The following is a 19,824-nucleotide window of genomic DNA, read 5'->3' as shown; positions in this document are numbered from 1 at the left end:
TACCCTTGAATTTTTAGAAAATTTGCCTTGAAAACTGGGAATTATACTTGAATTTAATCGTGGTCCTAGAGCGGCCACCGTGTGTGGGTTCTATTCCTACAAAACTATTTCATTGACCAAAACAAAAAAAAAATTAGGATATGTTTAAAAGTGCTGATGTACTTAAGTTCCTGGACATTTAGCTGGTAGAATTAAAGACTTGCCAGGTGCTGTTCTATGTAAGGCACTATATTTTGATACTCAAGTTGTATTCAAATGGATCTTGACACAGAAAATTATGTATAACTGGCATGAAACTCTCTGTGCATTGTAGGTTTAATTAAGAAAGACCTGCCACACAGGGATGACTAGACTACATTTTTGACATTAAGTTAAGCAACATTTTTCTTAGTTTCTGTGCAAGGAATTATGAAACTAAACACTGTTGATTAAACATGACTATTGTTACTCCTAAAGTACTTCCCAGATTTATAGCTATAAATGAACAATTTTGTGTTGCATGTGGGGCAGATAAAACACAGCCTCTTTACTTAATAAGAAATTTATTTTAATTTATGTGAATACTCAAATTATCAAAAATAAGTTATTTAAGACAAAGAAAGAAGGTAATTGACCTTTGAATATTCTTGCAGGGTTGAAGGGAAAATGAAACAGAGGAGAAATTAATTGATTTTTGGTATCACTGGTGGGACACAATATAAAACAAAAGTAAATCAAAAAGTTAATATAAACAAACAATATGTAAAATACCTTCAAACTTAATTATGTATAATATTTGATTTTTTATTCAAATGACAAGTCTAGATTGTTGACTTGCAAGATAGAATAAAGTTACAGCATTTCATTCATGTTTGAACAATAATGCCAGAATAAAGTTACAGCATTTCATTCATGTTTGAACAATAATGCCACATGAATCCAAATAATGTGCTGAATGATTCCTCTCATCCAAAAAAACAATATATTGAAAAAATAACATTCTATTGAGGTTAAAGTACTAAATATAGTAATGATTTCCAAATTTCTTTTCAGTTCAAATTGATGTTTGTGATAAGAATGTTACATCATTACATTGACATTTTAAATGTTCTGCATGAGATTTGTTTTTAAAATATGCAGTTCATTTATTTTAATAGCAATTCCTCTAGCATGAATTCATGTTGTTCTGTAATATTCAAATATTATTCTACCTTCTGTTATGCTATATGTCCAGTTCCATTAGCTGTAGTTGAGACTATTTTTTTAAAAAAAGTTAATGGTATTTTGATATCTTCCAAGCAGTCCAATTTGGTATACCAACTTTGCATAAAGTCAGTTCATGTTTAATATATGGTATTTTTAGTGCCTTCCCAAATATTATACAAGGGGTACCTGAAAAATTTTAAAACTGGCCGTAAAGGAGGGTTGGTAGGGGGATGAAACTTACTATGTATCATTCATGTGAATATACCATGAACTAAATGTCCTTCAATTGACTTTTCTTTGTTTTGCACTTAACTGAATAGAGGCAAATTGAAAGAATGACCAATTGAGCTGTGACCCAATACCTCCACAAAAAAGGGATGATGCTGATGAAATTGATTAAGACTTCATAAGATTAACACAGACAGATGCCCCTTCATATGCAACAGATAAGTGCTTGGTTTGAACATGGCATAAACAAACTTGGAGATGACCCCTGTACTGGGGTCCTCTACCTCAACATCCCATGAGATGGTGGATAAAGTTCAGGACATAGTTTCCATGGAAACAATGTAGGTCCCTCTCCAGACAGATAAATATGAATGTGGTTGTTATCTAAAGTAACAGTCTCAAATAAAATATGTGAATGTCTGAAAATTTAAACTAGAAGTTGAATTTATGATTTACAATTATTTTGTATGAGAGATCCCCTGCTGTTCTAGTAAGAAGCTTGTAAGGAATGGTAACAATTTATTATTACTTTCGTAAGTGCACTTAAACAGCACATTAGTTGCAAAATGCCTTTTGATCTAGCTGTTTATGTAACATGTTACAAATCAAGGGTACTGTGTTCAAATCAGACCATTTGTTTTTGCTTGTATACCAGTTCATCATCCACTCTTCCATTGCAATTTGTTATTATATTATATATGTTTAAAATCAACATAAGAGTATATAAACGCCAGGTTTTAAGTAGTTCCCTGATTGCCCCTCTATGGTTATGTGGGAGTCCAAAAATAACCGAATGTATAAAAATAATGTAATATGTATAATAAATAGAATGAAATAAACCATTTCTGCAGTTTCAGGGCAATTCGTTATCAGGAAATATGATATTTGACAGAAAATTCAAATCTTTCACAGTAGCAGCAGTTTCGACAGTGGTAGAGAGAGCATGTTAAGTGATGGACCTGTACGGGAATGGGTGGCATCAGAGAGGGAAAAAAATGTATACGTAAACCCCCCACCCCTCACACATTCTGGGCATACCACTGGCTTTAGTGTTCAGAAGGATTATTCTTGTGTTATCCACAAGATAAGGGTTATGGTTTTGTTTTATCAGAAGGCAGGACAAGAACGACGAGATGGATCCTTTATGTTGGATGAGCCATTGCTGTCAGAAGTGATATTGGCAAGCGACTGCTTTGGAACAGCTGGACAAAGACACCTCAGTGTCATACTTTTAGAATGAGTTAAAACCATAGAGAAAGCATCATTTAGTGACTATCAGTTTGGCAATAGTGCACTTGTTCCCCGATCTTAAGGCAGGAGTTCAAGGTCGCATGGTGAATGAATGAGACTGCTGCAAAAGCAAGCAAGAGAGGGAGGGATAGTTTTGGCTGGCATATAGAACAGGCTTCTGGCAAATTTTGTCATCGGAAGGGCTACGATAATGTATAAAGTGGGAAACTAGAATTAACTCGAGTTACAGTAAACATAAGATTGAGATAAGCGTCCTAATGTTCAACATGGTTTCCTGCTGGGAATTGGCTGAAGAGATTAAGTGGGCTAACCTTGCTTACACCCCTTCAAACCTCCAACACCTTCACTGTCCATTTTCATGATTTTGTGAATTTATAATAATGATTTAGAACAGATTAGTGCAGTATAGCAAACTTTGGTGTATATGTAGTACTCCTTTTCTTTCTGTGTTTTCTTAATTTTACTATTTTCGTTATCTTTCAATAATACTTTTTTATCAGTTATATGTTTTTCCCTTCTGCCCCTCATAAAATGTAAACTGCGATTTCACTGCAGCTATGTGCCTCCAGGAAGCATGTAGCTGCTAATGGTTGCATAAGCCCTTTATGCTTTATTTCATGGTACATGAACCACACAACATATCGAGAGTACCCTTGTTTTCCAGAGTGCTTTAGTCTGTTTCTCACTCTCTCTCTCTCCCGCTCTTCACCTTTTGTGGTGTACACATGTCTCCACCGATGTCATAGTGGTAACGTCGTCACCTTGTAATCAAGTGGTCCTGGGTTCAATACCTAGTGGAGCCACACAGTGATTCAGATCTCACTTTAAACTGTAAGTCCAGTCCTGAATGGCCTTTCTGTGCATAAAGTGGACTTGAAGCCCAATTCAAACATCAAACTAGGGGTGTAATGGGTGACCTTCCTCAAGACACCCAAATGGTAACTTCCACATAGTACATCCTGGACTGTATTTTGCAGATGAACAAGGCTCTGGTGACTGGACTCACGGCTAGTATAATCCTCTGTGGGGTCTGTTGTGTGCTGTCCATTTGTGTTTGTGATTGTCCTTTCATCAATTTCATCATATCATCATTCATCCTCTCTTTACGATTAGCCAAAACTAGAGGTCCAGTTCTGTTTAGCCCATCTGTGCATAAAGTGTACTTTTGAGCAAAAACTCAACATGTCTCCTCCATAACTTGTGTAGGAAACATCATCAGGTCAGTTGTCATTTTATTAAAATGTGACATAATTTTAGTTATTAAGGGTATTTAGGCACAGTGGAGTTGGAAGAAGACTAAGCTGCATAGGAACACATATACCCAGCATCTGGAAACTGAATCTGGAGATGTAGGTAGCATTTAGCAGAATGTGTCAAAACCAAGACTGAATCCCATGTTTAAATTTCAGGTTAATCTGTGGAGATAAATGAAAGAGAATAAAACAAAGCCCAAGTAATTTGCATCTGTGACATGGGTAAAAAGGCAGTGTGTAGAATAAATTACACTATCAGAGCAGAATGTATATACAGGGTTTCTATAAAAGAACTCTGTGGTTTTGAAGCTTAATTTTTATTAAAAACTCAAACTCAGAGTAAATACATGTTTTTGGAGGTAATGTTATCAAGTTTTGTTTACAATTTAGTAAATTCCAATGTATGCCCCGTTTGTAGCATGGCACACATCCAAACGATAATAAACTTCTTGCCACGTCCTGACCAGCATGTCTGGGGTGATGGTTGCCACAGAAGCGATAATTCTTTGCCTTAGATGGTCGACATCTTGAATTTTCTTCGCATAAACCATGTTCTTTACATGTCCTCATAGGAAAAAGTCTAAGGGAGTAAGTGAAGGGTCTAATAACACGCACCAAACATTCAAGTTGGGCAAGTCACGTTGATGCTCAATGAACTCATGAGGCGGCTGTGATCCCCAAATGCGACAATTGTGTCAGTTAACAGTACCACTGACATGAAAAGTGGCCTCATCGGTAAAACTAACATAATTTAGAAAATCATTGTTTTCTTCAATCTTGTTCAGCATAGAAACAGCAAACTGTGATCTCTTAGTCTTGTCTGTGGGCTTAATTTCATGGAAAAGTTGTACCTTGTAAGCTGTTAGACAAAGCCTCTTGTGTACCACTTTATGAACAGTCGATGTTGGTTACTAATAAAACAAGTTATATATAAATATAAAGACAACACAATAAACTCAAGTCTTAATAAAGTGTGTCCCCAACTGAAGACTGTGCCGTGCCAAGTATTTTTTAAGGCTTTGTACGCATGAAGTGCGAATTCTTTCCACGTCCTCTTCAGAAACACGTGACCTGCCTCGCGACTTTTGTTTCAGAACACTTCCAGTTTCTTTAAACGCCTTAAGTCATTGACTAATGGTTTTGTCTGAAGGCGCAACACCACCATACTCGCGTCGAAAGTTCCGCTGTACAGTAATAACAGATCCAGTTTCTACAAGCCAAATAACACACTGCGCCTTCTGTTGTGGCGTCGCCATTGCACTGAACTACTGACTGGGTTCAGCTCGGCTCTGCCACTTCAAGGTTAACGCTGCGCAGCATTGCGAACCTTTGTTGGAATAAACTCCAAAAGGGCATGAATAAAACTTGATGAGCTACTGATTTCAAAGTATAACTAACCTGAGTTATCTAATACCGTTTGCGCACTATGATTGTTTAAAACCCCGGAGTTCTTTTATAGATAGCCTGTATATAAAGGAGCATGTCTGTGAACAGTATTTAATGTTCACTTTCACTTTGGTCTTGGCAGAGACTTGATACATCCAAATGAAGAAGTAAAAAGGCTCAAAATAAAATAAACAATAACAATTCTGTTTTTCAGTGTACCTGCTAATGACTAACAGTATCAAAGTTTTGCTGCAAATATCATTCAGTGAAGCAGTTTGATCATGAGTGCTTTTTTATTACAGATATATTCCATGACCATCAGGTTGTCTGCAATGTTTGAGGAGCACATGAAGAAGATATTATTTGATTGGAAAGCTGCCCGAAGAAAGGAATTCCTGGATAGATTGAAGGCAATGAAACAAAACAATACATCTCAAGTTAAATCTCTGGGAACATCTAGTCAAGCTAAATCAACAAGAGGTGTTAAAACATTGAAGACTGTTAATGGACCAAGTAAGGAATACATTTTGTTTATACAAATATGTAGAGCATGCGGTAGAATCTAGAATCTTTAAGTTTTCAAAGAGAAAGTGGACCTAACATGAGAAAAATTGGGATTCCACTGTGTTCACTAAGGATGGACAAATGCAAAATTTTAATCAATCCAGTACCAATATCAGTAACTGATATTCTACCAACCCAGTACTAAATGGCAAATATTCTGGGAAGAGCTTGAATGGTTAATTTACCTTCTTAATTAATGCACACAACAAGGTGACTGCAGTGACTTTTGATTTAGACAAAAAGGGGTGTTTCACATATTTATATACATATATAGTTTACAAATCCAGAGCTCATCAATTACACCTTTATGTGAATAAATTCAATGGATGACGCATTGTTAGTGCATTAAGCCCCTTCGCCACTATTTTCTGGCTTTCTAGACTGAAGCTTGCTCCTTTATGTTTCCAAGTAACTCCCCATTTGTCCTCATAAAGCTGGATCACCACATATTTTTTTAGCTCCCACTGGGAATCAAATTCAGGACTGCTAGCAGCAAAGGTATGAGTGCTTGCCATTTGGCTATGGAGGGTCCTTAGGTAAATAAAAACCATTGAGCATTTAGGTAATGTGATGTCACAACTTATCATTGAAACAGTTATCTGTTTTTTTTAATAAGCGACAGACATTTTCCTTTCTCCTGCTCAGTTAATTGGCCATACAGGACCAATAGCTACCACGTTGTGGATACATTATGAAAAAATAAGTCTTTTTGAGAAAATCCTGAAACAATTATTGTACATTGTTGCCAGATTCATCCAATGTATCCTAAAAACATAGGAGATAGAAGAGATTTGAAGATTGGTCAGCCCACTGCAACTTGAAAATGGTAACCAGTCCCGATTTTTTATGCCTATTTTCATACTCAGCAGCCTGGAATTGGTAAATTTTGACTATTGGTTTCTCTGGCAAAAAATGGCAGTAGACCAGTTATCCAATAGAGAAAAAAGACAACCCTTTTTTAATGTTAAGGAAAATAATGCAACATATCCAGAAAGATGAATTCACTTCATAAGTGTCAGGCGAAATCTTATATTTTGTTTAACATGAATAGAAAATCAGGTAAATTGAATTGTGTGTGTAGTCAATACATTACCTATTACTTTACAGGAGCATTTATAATGCATTCATATTATCTACTGATTTTTGTACAATTACATTTGAAATTTTTTTTAAAAAAGTGTCTTTTGCTTGAGGATAGTGAATAAGTTGTACTTTTTTTTAGCTTATTCTTGTGCATAAATTCTACAATTTTACTAAATTTTGACATATTCTATGCTGCATTTCTCAGGTACATCAAAGGTGAAACCAGTAAGAGTAAATAATAATGAAAGTAGAGTGGAAGTTGTACCTCGAAGAAGGCAAGCAGCTTTAATATCATCTCAGAAAATACGATTAGGTACGTATTTTTTTAAAAAAATTGTATATGTATGTAGAAAGCTAACATGGTAATATAGTGAGATATGAAATTTCTAATTAAGAAAAAATTAAAATTTCAATGTTGTGTGGATTGCTTCACTATTTGAACATACATAAAAATATTGAAAAGGCACTTACAGTCTGAAGCTTCTTTGTTAAATGGCTTACAAAACTTTATGAAGGTACTGTGAGTGGCTTTACCCTACATGCTGGATCCAGTGGCGGTAATTAGGGGGTGGCAATTGCCCTCCAGTTTTCGCCACTTTTGCTCCCCCACACTATTCTAAATATTATCTACAAAGGGAAATATACTGTCTTTGCCCCCTTAGTTTTGGCACCTTGCTCCCCTTCCCATTTTGGGACCCAATCGCTGCCACTGGCTGGATCTATATCTGACCATTTTTAATGTGTGACAAGCTGCCACACAAAGTGCCTTGAGAAAGTCATTGGCAACCACTTGACAAAGAAGCTCCAGACTTTATTTTTTATAGTGCATAATATGAATTCAGCTTTTTGGTGTGTGTGATATTTCTACACACATTGCTTCACATCCTTTTTTCCCCCCAGTGAAATTGATCAATACTAGAACAGTATTTATTAATCCTTGCCATGTTTCAACCTTTTCTCATGCATGGCACTTTCATCAGGTCAAATGATGTCAATAATGTCAACAGGATAACAGTGAATTATGTATATCAATGACAATGAAGATACATGAAAACATTTTCACTGGCAAATTTCAATTTAAATTGATATTGTCTACATATAATAGCAATAATAATAAACAGTGTGTGTACCAACCAGGAGGTTTTTGAATTCCTGGAGTTATTTTGTGAAATCCGTATGTTTTTCACATGAAAAATTAATATATTATTTAAGTGTTAGAGCAGCCACAGGCTGTACTTCACCCATGTATAAAGCATTTCTAATTCTAATTCACAGTGTATTTCTTTTTGGGTCATTTCTATTTAGCTGTTGCCTGTTAACTGCACATGAGGTTTGTTATGGATGGTTGTTACTTTATTTTAGATGAAAAAAAAAGTGGGTTGGTCACTCTTTAATTCTTGATTTCAAAGGTCAGGCTGATCACTAGGGCTTGGAAGTTGAAGACCTAAAAATATCAAAGAAAGGACGTATAAATGTGATACAAATTAATTAATAACTTCAGTTTTAATTACATATTTAATGAATAAAAAAATTAAAAATTCTGGTGGTATGGAATACACAGGGCGAAAAAACTATATGAATGAAATGCATCTTCTTTCAGACATATATTTTTTAGATTAACATAACATAAAGGTGATGAACTGATGATGATTCGAATTGAGAATGGGCAGTAAAAACATAGTCGAAAATTGAGAATGGGCAGTAGAAACATAGTCGAAAGAAGGTGGTTTGCAAAAAAAAAAAAGCCGTTAAGACCTAAAAAAAAAAAGGACCATTAATCCAAAAAACGCCGAAAAAGGCAAAAAAGGACAAATAAAACCTACATTTTTCTGGCCTACAATGACTCAAAATGAGTTGGGCCTCATCTTCGGACACTAGGAAAAGAAAGGATTTTTCCTCAACTTCCGAAACCTACTGATCAGTTTCTAAAAGTTTAAAACTGACAATTAGCATAAAAACATGAATTATTTGATAATTTTCAATTAGTTTTATATGACTCACGTGAAGTGGTGGCGTAATTTTATATGTCAAGGAACTAACTTTTCAATTGTCATCTACTCTTATGTTCGTTGTTAGTTTTAAATCTCCACCACACACTTGCACACCTTTCTGAATCATTAATTTTTGTGATCAATGATTAATCAATCACTGATCTCTGCAAACATTTCCAAAATAAAACAGAAGTTAGAATGTAATCATGAGATCTCATGTGTGAATTGATGGCGTAGACTCCTTATTATTTCTGCAAGTTTGATGGTCAAGCATGTTAAGTGGTCTACTTTCGTTCTTGCCATGGAACTTCCCAGATTTGAGTCTCTGCCTGATAATAGGTTTTCTTTGCAAGTGTCCCTTCAATTTGACTAGCCAAAAGTGGCAGAAAAATGACACAATTGTCTAAATGAACTGACAAGAGTTGACTCATTCTAGGAAATTTCTTACTTAAAACTACTCATTATTCGAAATTGAAAAATACAGGTATTGGTATAATGAAATGTTTAGTCTTCGGTTAAGATGGTCTCATGTTCAATCTCTGGGGAGCACAATTGAAAATCTACCTAAAATCACTAGTAGCAAGCTACTAGTGTTGGACTTTGGTCAAACAAATAATCCAAATAACAGAGGTTCACACATCACTCAATGAAAATCTGCTGGACAAGTCTTGGGCCATTCCCTCATTTAGTATTTGATCAGCCCTATCATAATATCACCACTCTTGCTGTTTTACCTTTAAATCTTTTTGTAAGTACTATGCACTGCTTAGATGTGTCTACGACTTAATGTTAATGCTTCTTGGATTTGCGAGTTTTTTTTTAATAATGCTTCTTTGTTCACAGGGAATTCACAAGTTGCCAATGGACATGTACCTTCAGTGCCAGTTCGCAGTACAAGAACTCGTGTAACTCGCTCAAGTTACCTTAAGAAATTACCAAAAAGAAAAGTACAAAGTAGCGGTGGTAGTAATAGTTCTAGAAGTAACAGTGTCAGCAGTAATAGAAGTAGCAGGAGCAATAGCAGTAGCAGCAGTGATAGTGACAGTGATAGTGAAGCTGGTTCTGCTGGTAGTAGCAATAGTTCAAGTGATAAAGCAAATGCTAGTGCCAGTAGCGATAAGCAGGGAAAGTACACAAGAGCTCACACCAAAGTATCAGCGTCTGAGCAAGTTGCTCGGCGATACAGGAGGGTTGAGGAGACAGATGAGGAATCCGAAGCATCCCATGGTGATAGTGAAATGGAGGATAGGACATCATCGCACAGTAGAAGAACTAGGCAGGCAGCAAGAGATAAACCTGCAAATGTCAGTGTACGAACTTCAGGGCGTGTTCCCAAGAGACGTAGGCTTTCAGAATCGGAGGAAAGTTACAATCCAACCGTGGAACCTGGACCAAGCAGAAAAAGAAGTTCCACAAGTATGCAGACTCGCAATCGTGGTAAACAGAAGATCAATTATCATGAAGATAGTGATTATGAACCAGAAGAAAGGGAAATAAATTTAAGAACTAGAGAAAAACGGAAGCATTATTCAGAGGAAAGTGACTTTGATGTGGATGATTCAGATGATAACAGGACTATCATAAGCATAAGCAGCAGGGGACGCATTCGAAAACTAACTGCTAGAGCGAAGGCTTTGTTAAGAGATTGACATATGTTTCATTTATAATTTAATCAATTGAAATCGCATGTTGGTACCACTTGTGTTCTTTTGTTAACATGAAATTTTTATCAATCCTGTTTTAAGGAATTTCTCATTGTAAATGGTACTGTTATACCTGAGTGTATAAAAAATTGTACAAATTAAAAAGAAATTATGTTCTCAGTCATTGCAAGAAACTTTAATTTATTACTATGATTTGATAATAAAAGAATTGTTAGTTGTGTACATGTTTTCTCATTTCTTTCAGTGTAGTGCATGAATAATAAACAAGCCTAAAAAGATTCAGCTCTCATGTGTGCATTGCACCATACTGTAAAAGCATATAGGAGGAGGAAGAGGTGATGTGATCAGCACCACACTCGGTCCCTTTTGCATCAGGTACGTTCTGATGAAGGGTTTGGTGAGCCTCAGAGCTATTTATGAAAAGGATGCTCTGCTGACAATAACCGTGCCTCCTTCATTAATATACTCGTACTAGTAAAATTTTGAATTATGCTCCAAAGACATTGCCATCCTCAGTGTACCACTGTTCTTTGGAGGGTTCTAGGCATGTTGTCGTGACTCTTTGAACCCATCTTTAGAGTAATTTTCTTCATTGAAATGTGTGTATTGTTTAGAAAAAAACTTTTAACCATGCTTTCTTAATGGATTTTTTTTTTATCAGAACTTTGAAAAATAAGATTATAAAAGTGCAATTTTAGGTAGAAATTTGTGTGAAAAACCCATTCTCACTGAGGACTTGAACCAGGTGTCTGGCATACCATGTCATTGGTCCACCACCTTACCTAATGAGCCAGCCCTGATTTCATTTGATGTGGCAAGTTGTGATGGATTTGAGCTATGGGTATGTTATGTAAGGGTGTTTGCCCAATCAATTATCTCATCAGTTCATTAATCATCTTTATTGTCTTGGTTCCTTGGTGAGGCCAGCTGCACAACGGATCTGACACGATGAGTCACTTTGCTTCCGATAAAACTAAACAAATATTAGTTATTGTTATCCGTGCTCTTTTTGGGAAAGAAAGTTTTAGGTACAAGTTGGTTTGTTATTATTTGTTATTGTGTATATCATAAGAACTGCTCTAAATATTGTGGTATATAAAAAGGTTGTTCGCTTTATATCCAACCATTTTCGATTCGGTACTGCCACCTGGCGTATCATGCTGGAACTATGGGTCTGCTGGTGGGAGCAGTGTTGTGTCTGACCTTGTAGGTGTGTGAGTGTTGGTAGTGAATGTTATCAAATTGCACCGAAAATCAACCGGTATTGGGAGGGTTACGTAATGACCCTTTTCCATGCTGTTTTCATATGTACGCATTGTGAAACAGTGTTGGGAGAATGGGTTAACACTCGGGGTGACTACTGCGAAAGCTATTGTGGCCCGTTACACACAACAGGCTCTCCTTGCGAAACATTCACCTACGAAAACCACCAGGAGAAGGGATGCAAGCAAAGTGGTACCCGTAGTGCGAAGGGGGATCCGTCGATTGGTGTGCCAAGAAAATCCCCCGACTCAATGTGATATGGCCCACAGATTTCACCTTGCACCGTCAACTGTGAACAAAACAATTCGCAAGCGCCTCAGGTTGAAGTGTGTGCGGAAGGCTCGTGTACAGCACCTTCTACCGCATCACATTGCCGAACGTAAGATGAAATGCAGGAAACTGTATGAAAAGTACCTGTCGGGTTCCAAATGGAAGAAAGTTGTCACAATGGATGAATCATATGGCCATCTCACTGCTGGTGGTCACATTCAGGCGATCACATACCCTGACATCGTCGGCAAGGGGCGCAGCAACTTTGTTCATTAGTGCAGGGAAAGTTTCCCTCGTGGCTTTATGGTTGTGACGGGATTCGGATATGAGGGTAAGTTGATACGCAAGGTGGGCAAAAACGTGAAGGTGAATGCCAGATACTTCCAAGACTCCATTCTGACACCTATCTATCGGAGAGACATACCACAATTGTATGGAATGGATGCGAACCAGGTGATGATCCATATGGACAAGGCTTCGAGTCGTACCACCAGAACATCACTACATTTTTTATCAGGAAATGGCAGAGGAATAAGGAATCCGTGTCATTCCATTTGAAAACATTCCTGTGAAAAGCCCAGATGCCAGTCCAATGGATTTTTGCGCATTTGGACTGTTGAAACGATGTCTTCAACATCGCCGCCCACACACCCTGGATGGTCTATGGAAAGCTTGCAGGGAGGAGTGGGACAGAATTCCCATGCCTGTCCTGCGCCGGAGCTTGCTGCAATGGAAACTGCTGCGATGCCTGGCGATAGTCCACAATGCTGGGTGTCCAATAGAACATGATCGGTGGTGGCGGCGCAGTATCTCTTAAGGTGAGTACCCATCAAAAATGGTTGGATATAAAGTGAACAACCTTCTGTAAATGATCATGCATACATGTACTCTCTCTCTCTCTCTCTCTCTCTCTCTCTCTCTCTCTCTCTCTCTCTCTCTCTCTCTCTCTCTCTCTCTCTCTCTCTCTCTCTCTCTCTCTCTCCCTCCTTTCGTTAAAATAAAATCCTTTTAGTTTCATTCTCGCATATAAAGGTTACCGTCATGGCGTGCTGTTGTGTACCGCCTAAAGTAAGCACTGATTATTATTATTATTATTATTGCATCCAAAGTAAATGTATAAACACAAGATCTATCACATCTGTCATTTCAGGCCTCTGTCTTTTGCATCTTAAACTAATAGCACTCACTGCAATATATTATTTTTTTCTACATTTCCACAGACCCAGAGACAAATTTAGTAAAAGAACTCTCTCTTATTCCTTTCATCTATTCTTTACAAGAATTAATGTAACGAAGAATGGACTTTTGTATGGTGCATTAAATAAATAAAATGGATGTCCAATGTCGCAGCAGGATCAGTTTTGCCACAATTGAGTTCTGGTGCATTCCGGCTCACTTTAAACGCTTCTCCCATCCAAAAAAGGAAAAAGTTTAATTCGCGTACTGCAACCACATAGTTATTCGAGTAATAAATATCAAACTGACCTGAAGATTGTTTTTCTTGTACAATTTACGATATGTTTTGTACATTACAAGATAATTTCTAATGAGCCTATTTTTTTCACGTAATGTAATTGTAATGTAATTCATCTCCTCTGCCACTTCATTCCATAGTGCATCAATGTTGTCATTATTGTGCTCAGTCGATGAATAATACCGTATTCTCACGTCTATAAGCCACACTTTTTTCCCCAAAAAAGTGGACCAAAAAAATGGGGTGCGGCTTATACACGTGAATGATAAGAAAAGCATGTGCGGCTTGGCTTATACACAAGAATGAGAACATTTTGCGGCTTATACACGCGAATGAAGAGAAAAGCATGTGCGGCTTATACACACGAATGAGAAAACATTTGCGACTTATACACGCGAATGAAAGAAAGTGCAGCTACTGCTAGGATACTAAAATACGTACGTTGATTTGTTATCTTTATCACATAACAAATCCAACAACAATGCATCTGTAGCAGGCTTTGCAACAATATATCTTTAAACTTTTTTTTGCAACAATTTGATAATATCTTTGAACACGAATCATCCTTACTGTCGTATTGATCCGGAAACCATTCAGTAAAGTGAAGTTGTTAAAGAAGGTTGTGGCCCCGAGGTCAAGGTTGGTACTATCAAAGGTAGGATGTCTGGCAGAAGAATCAGCTAAGATGCTCATTTTGAACTTCAAGTGATACGATATGCTGAAGGAAATGGCAACAGATCTGCAGCGCGATATTACAATGTGGACGAGTCTAACATTCGTCAATTGAGAAATCAGAAGGAACAACTTGCTGCAACAAGTGGCAAGAGAAAGACATTTCGTGGAAAAGGAGCCAAATTTCTACAGGTAGAAGAAGTTTTGGTCTTCGTAAATGAGAGTAGTGCTGGCTATGCTGTAACCGTAGACATGATACGTTTTCAAGCTCGTGAAGTAGCTTCAAAGTTAGACATCAGTCGTCAAGCTTTCTGAGCTAGTGCGGGATGGTGTTCACGTTTTATGCGTAGGAAAAGTTTATTTCTTCGCCGTAGGACAACAATTGTGCAACGTTTCCCTGCAGACTTTAATCAGGAAATTGTTAAATTTCACAAATACGTGATTCAAATGCGAAAGTCCAATGATTATAGCTTGTCTCAGATCGGTAACGTGGATGAAACACCTATTTACTGGGACATGCCTATGTCCAGCACAGTTGCACCGAGAGGCTTGCACACCGTATCGATCAAGACCATGGGTGGAGAGAAACAACGATGCACTGTAATGTTGGGTGTTCTCGTGGACGGAAGGAAACTACCACCGTATGTTGTGTTGAAGCGTAAGAATGTGCCAAAGGAGGCATTTCCGCCAGGTATTATCATACGTGCCCAGTAGAAAGGATGGATGGAAGAAGAACTGGTATTGGACTGGATAGACAAAGTGTGGAATAGAAGGTCTGGTGCATTGCTGAAGCAAAAGAGTTTGCTGGTGTGGGACAGCTTTCGTGGTCACCTAACAGACAGAATACAGACAAAATTACAACAGTTGAAAACGGATGTAGCTGTGATTCCTGGGGGTCTAACGTCTGACATGCAGCCCCTAGACGTTTGTGTAATTTGCTCGTTTAAAGCTGCGTTCCAGCATCTGTGTAATGACTGGATTAGTGCAGGAAACCACGAGCTTATAGCAACAGGAAAGATCAAACGTCCGACTGTCAAGCAAGTGTGTGAATGGATTCTGGCAGCATGGGAAAGTGTAAAGTGGGAGACAATTGTGAAGGGTTTTCTGAAGTGTGGCATATCCAATGCCCTAGATGGTACCCAGGATGAAATTATGTGGGATGATGATGCTAGTGATGAAGATGACAATACCTCTTGTGCAGAAAATATTTCAACGAGTAGCAGCAATGATGGTGAATAAGGGCTTTGAGGACTCAAAGTGAATGATACGGTATTAATATGTATAACATTGCGCTAAAATAAAGGTTAAAATACTTTTAAAATACATACTTGAAACTGGCTACCTACGCAAAAAAAAAAAAATCAATTGTGCAGCTTATACACGAGGTGCGGCTTATACACGAAAAATTTTATTTTCCTGAAATGTAAGGCCAAAAAAGGGGGTGCGGCTTATACACACATGTGGCTAATAGACGCGAGAATACAGTAGTACAGCGGAGGCTTCTCTTGCACAAGAACAATTAGCTGTTCTGGATCAAGCTGTATTTTTAACCTTGACCACACTGTCAAACTTACATTTAATATGGGCTGTCAAACAATACAGTGATGAGTTGCATGCAGGTGGTGCGCTGAGAAGAAAGGATTCGTACATGTGCAGACCGTTTTGTCACATCTAGCTCCTCAGAGACCAAATTCCCGGGACCATCACTGTTTTGTCGCAACGTGACTTGAGTCAAATGTTTTGTCCGGTGTGCAGCAGCTCATAAGAGCCCCATGTTAAAGGTTCCCCAAGTTGGTTTGCAACAAAAATGACTCGTCGTGTCGGATCTGGTAATTGGCTGGCCTGACAGTGCATGTCAAGTGCTAAACTCATGATATCACTACTGGCAGCCCCATGTTTGAGTCTTAACTCTTATTCTTGTGTTTTCTCATATCTGTGTATTAACTAATTTCCCTCTACCTCTGTGACTTAAATATGATGTTTATACACTTCCACGTGACTCTCAAACCACCCCGTTTTCTCTGTCTAAATAGATTTTTTGATTCACTCTTTATTGTTTGTCTATTTCTCTTGTTCTCTCCTTGCTTAGTCCTCATTTCCTGCCATCTCTCCTCCTCTTGCATTGTTGTGTACTTTCACTCATTTTGCTCAGTCTGTTTTTTTGCTAGCATCTTTTCTTATTGCTTCCTCCATTGTGATTAACCTCCTCCCCCCCCCCTCCCCACACACGCATTCTGTACACTATTTTCTTTTAGTTCATCTCATTTCCTTCACTCGTTTTTTTGTTGGCTTGCCAATTTGTTTCTCATGTTACTCCCTTCTTTTTTAGTTATTCAGTTTTCACTTGCTTCCATCTCAATTACTATGTCTCTTGCTCTTTCCCATTCCCTCTCTCCCTTTTCTAGGTTCTTTCTGTATTCACCTTCTACCTTTTCTTCTGTGGGGGTCCTACCTTCTCTGTGTCTGTTTTCTTCTCATGTACTCCCATGTTTCTAGGTCTTTCCTGGTAGTGAACTTGCTAAGACTTGCCTCCTAATCAAGAGGATCCGGATTCAATCTTCATTGGAGTTACACTGCACAGAGCTTTGGACATGGGTGAGATTTTTTTCTCATCCTGAGCATCAAGATTTTAAACCTTTTCCAACCTACAATTTGTATTCTCCCAAAGTTATATTCTACAAGTCACTGATGAAATTATATTGGAAATTAACTCAATAGATTGTTTCTTTAGAAGAAACAATGGTTATGTCCCCAAGAGATTTATATAATTGTTATGCACATTTTGTTGTATTTTATAGTTTAGTATCACACATGACTCCAATTCAGTGACTTGTATCAAAGAGGACACTACTTTCTTAACAATGAACTTATTTAACTTATTTCTTGAATGCCATTGTTATGTGTAAGCAATTGCAAACTATTGTTTCTTTATCTTTTCTGTCATTGTTGGAAAAAAAGACATAAGAATGTAACAATTTTCTTGTGTATGTTTTTGTGAAGTAGTTCGTTTTTTGTATGAGAGTCATGTTACTATATTGTTTGAGACTTGAGAGGAGAGAATGAGAATTGCCCTTGAAAATTGAGACAAGGAGACTGATATTTATAAATCGAGACCAGACTGCCATTTACAAATTAACATGAGACCAAGAATGAGATAGGCATTTACAACTCAAAATGAAACCGAAATTGTCTCGTCTCGTTTAGATTCCACACCTAGTAGTGAAGTTGTGAGCCCACCAACCAACATGCTCGGCTAATGAGATGCAGCTATTTCGCAGTACAAAATTGAAAATATAATGTACCTTTTCAGTATGTGATACAATTATATACACATTAATTCCTTGTAATCATTATGAAAAACTAAGTATTGACATTTTCTATGTAACTGATGTAGTCTTCTACATTGTAATTTTTCTTATCTGCACAAAAATATTTGATCACAATTTATGATGACTGCACACACAGAAGGAACTGAAATTGCCTTTTGGGAAAAAGTAAAAGTGGCTTTATAAATAAACCGAAGAATATGAGAAGTTTAATACCATACTTTTATCTCATTCTTATTTTGCACTACACTCAGGTTATGGTGAATTTCGATATATACAATTTTGGAAGCAATATGAGAACACACACGTAGCAGGCGCCTCTCATTTATCATGCACGTGGGCAGCACAGATATTTAATAGAAGAATGACTTAAGCTTTCCCTTGCACTATTCTTCCTTTTCCACTATTTAAATCTGTACAGATCGTAAAATTGCCGCACACGTTCTCTCTTCCTAGGCTACACAGTAAACTGAATGCTCAAAGAGCAGACGAAAACCAACTGTGAACAGATGAAGTATCAACATGGGGTATCGTGTTTTGAGCGCAACGCTAGCCTCGCAACTTTGGAAGTCTCGTTTTTGACTTAAATTGAACACAGAGAAACATGAGAACTTGAAGGGTAATTTTTCCATGTTGTTATTTTTAAAATTGTTGTAAGTAAAATTAGTGGAAATGGCTATTAACCCATTTTCAATGTAATCCTGTTTCCTGAAATTTCTTGTACAAAAATAATAATTTTTAAAATGTATTGTATAGATGGGGCAAAACTTAAGATGTTTTTCTATCAAACCATTAAAAACTAACAAACTATTAATATACCATATAGGCCTACATAAGTATATGTACAGAGTGTATATATATAATCTTTTTGGAAGAGAACATTATTTTCTCCTGTAGCTCCCAAAAATTTATGGATATAGACTCGCGAAATCCACGGCTATAATTCGGGAATCTAAATGCAGAATGAACTTATTAACTTAATGGCATCTAGACAGTCTTTAAAAATCCATGTATTTTCTCTTATGTCAGATTTTTGAGACACCAAGAACAATGTCATTGGTCCTTACTCCTTGGATTTGTAAATTTGCTCGAAGAAAATTGAAAAGTAGAGAAAACCCTCTTCCGTCAGTTTAGATATAAAAAGGTGCTGGAATCAGGTGCACAAGTATGACAACGGTGCGAAAATGAAATGTTTGTGTAATGAGTTCAAGATAGGCATCCCATGTATATTGTTTATACCAGAATCGAATCCGGCGGCCTTTAGTGCAAGGCGGCACTCTTAACCACTATTCTATGGGACATGCACGAGTTCTTTTGTGGCGTCATACTGTACACATTGGAGAATGATGACTATATCTATGAAATTTTATGCACACATCTAATTTCTTAAAAGTAATCTTCCTTGCACGTGCAAAACTGAATATATGATGGCAATAGAAACAACAAAATTCCCGCGTGCTCAAATTATTGCGCTTTAGTCTTTCAAGGTTCGATCCCTGGTAGGAACTCCAAAATTTCTGTGATGGCCCAACATCGTGAGGACAATTGAGAAGCTACTTGAAACCAATATGCAAGCGAATTCCACTCTCAAAACTAGATGGGACTCGATGTGATGACCACGCATCATCGAATGGAAAAACACTTCGCAGGCTTTGTCCTTCAAAATTAACTTTACTGAATAACAGTAGTTTTCTTTAGAGGACCTAAACATGGCTTTTTTGCACAGTACAATGTTGTTTTCTTTCACCCTACTTTTATAGTTTTTCATTCAAAGGATTCCACTCCCGAAGCATGAGCATGATGCACTACGAAACCAGAGGTCCAAGGTTCGGACCTTGGACAGGTGTGGTTGCATCATGTCTCGCATCGCTATTCCTTCGGATCATCATTCAATCTCAGCATCGCATTTAACCCAAGTGGTAGAAAAGCGGCGTAAAATAGCGAAATATAAATTATTTGGTTGACTTTGTTCATTTTACTTAACTTTTCTGACACTTTTTGGCTAATCGTGAAGATGAGAATGAGTTAAGATTAACTTGATGAAAGGACCATCACAAAGAAGACTTTCTCAGGCCGGAATTCGAACATGGGACATTCTGCTTCGTAGCGTAACCTGCTAACCACTCCACCGCGGAAATAGAAATGAAGATTAGAATATGCCATCTTGAATTTGCAGGAACCGAGTTCACCAGCAAGCGCAAAAGATTTTCGCTC

The 19,824-nt window shown here is 37.4% G+C and overlaps 1 protein-coding gene across 3 annotated transcripts in view; it reads left to right on the top strand.

Annotated features, from left to right (window-relative positions):
* Window positions 1–10,795, top strand: part of LOC145988683 (PH-interacting protein-like) — a 105,872-nt gene extending 95,077 nt beyond the window's left edge. For all 3 annotated transcript variants that reach the window (XM_083123761.1, XM_083123760.1, XM_083123759.1), the window contains 3 exons: window positions 5,606–5,816; window positions 7,156–7,263; window positions 9,785–10,795. In XM_083123761.1, coding sequence (XP_082979887.1) covers window positions 5,606–5,816; window positions 7,156–7,263; window positions 9,785–10,590 — 1,125 coding nt within the window. In that variant the 3' untranslated portion in view covers window positions 10,591–10,795. The remainder of the gene's footprint in view (window positions 1–5,605; window positions 5,817–7,155; window positions 7,264–9,784) is intronic.
* Window positions 10,796–19,824: the final 9,029 nt, after the last annotated feature.

This window comes from Lepisma saccharinum, chromosome 6, assembly GCF_977018435.1.
Source record: "Lepisma saccharinum chromosome 6, izLepSacc3.1, whole genome shotgun sequence".
Classification (NCBI taxonomy): Eukaryota; Metazoa; Arthropoda; class Insecta; order Zygentoma; family Lepismatidae; genus Lepisma; species Lepisma saccharinum.
The sequence above is the reverse complement of the archived record's forward strand: the minus strand, read 5'-3'. Positions and strand labels throughout refer to the sequence as shown.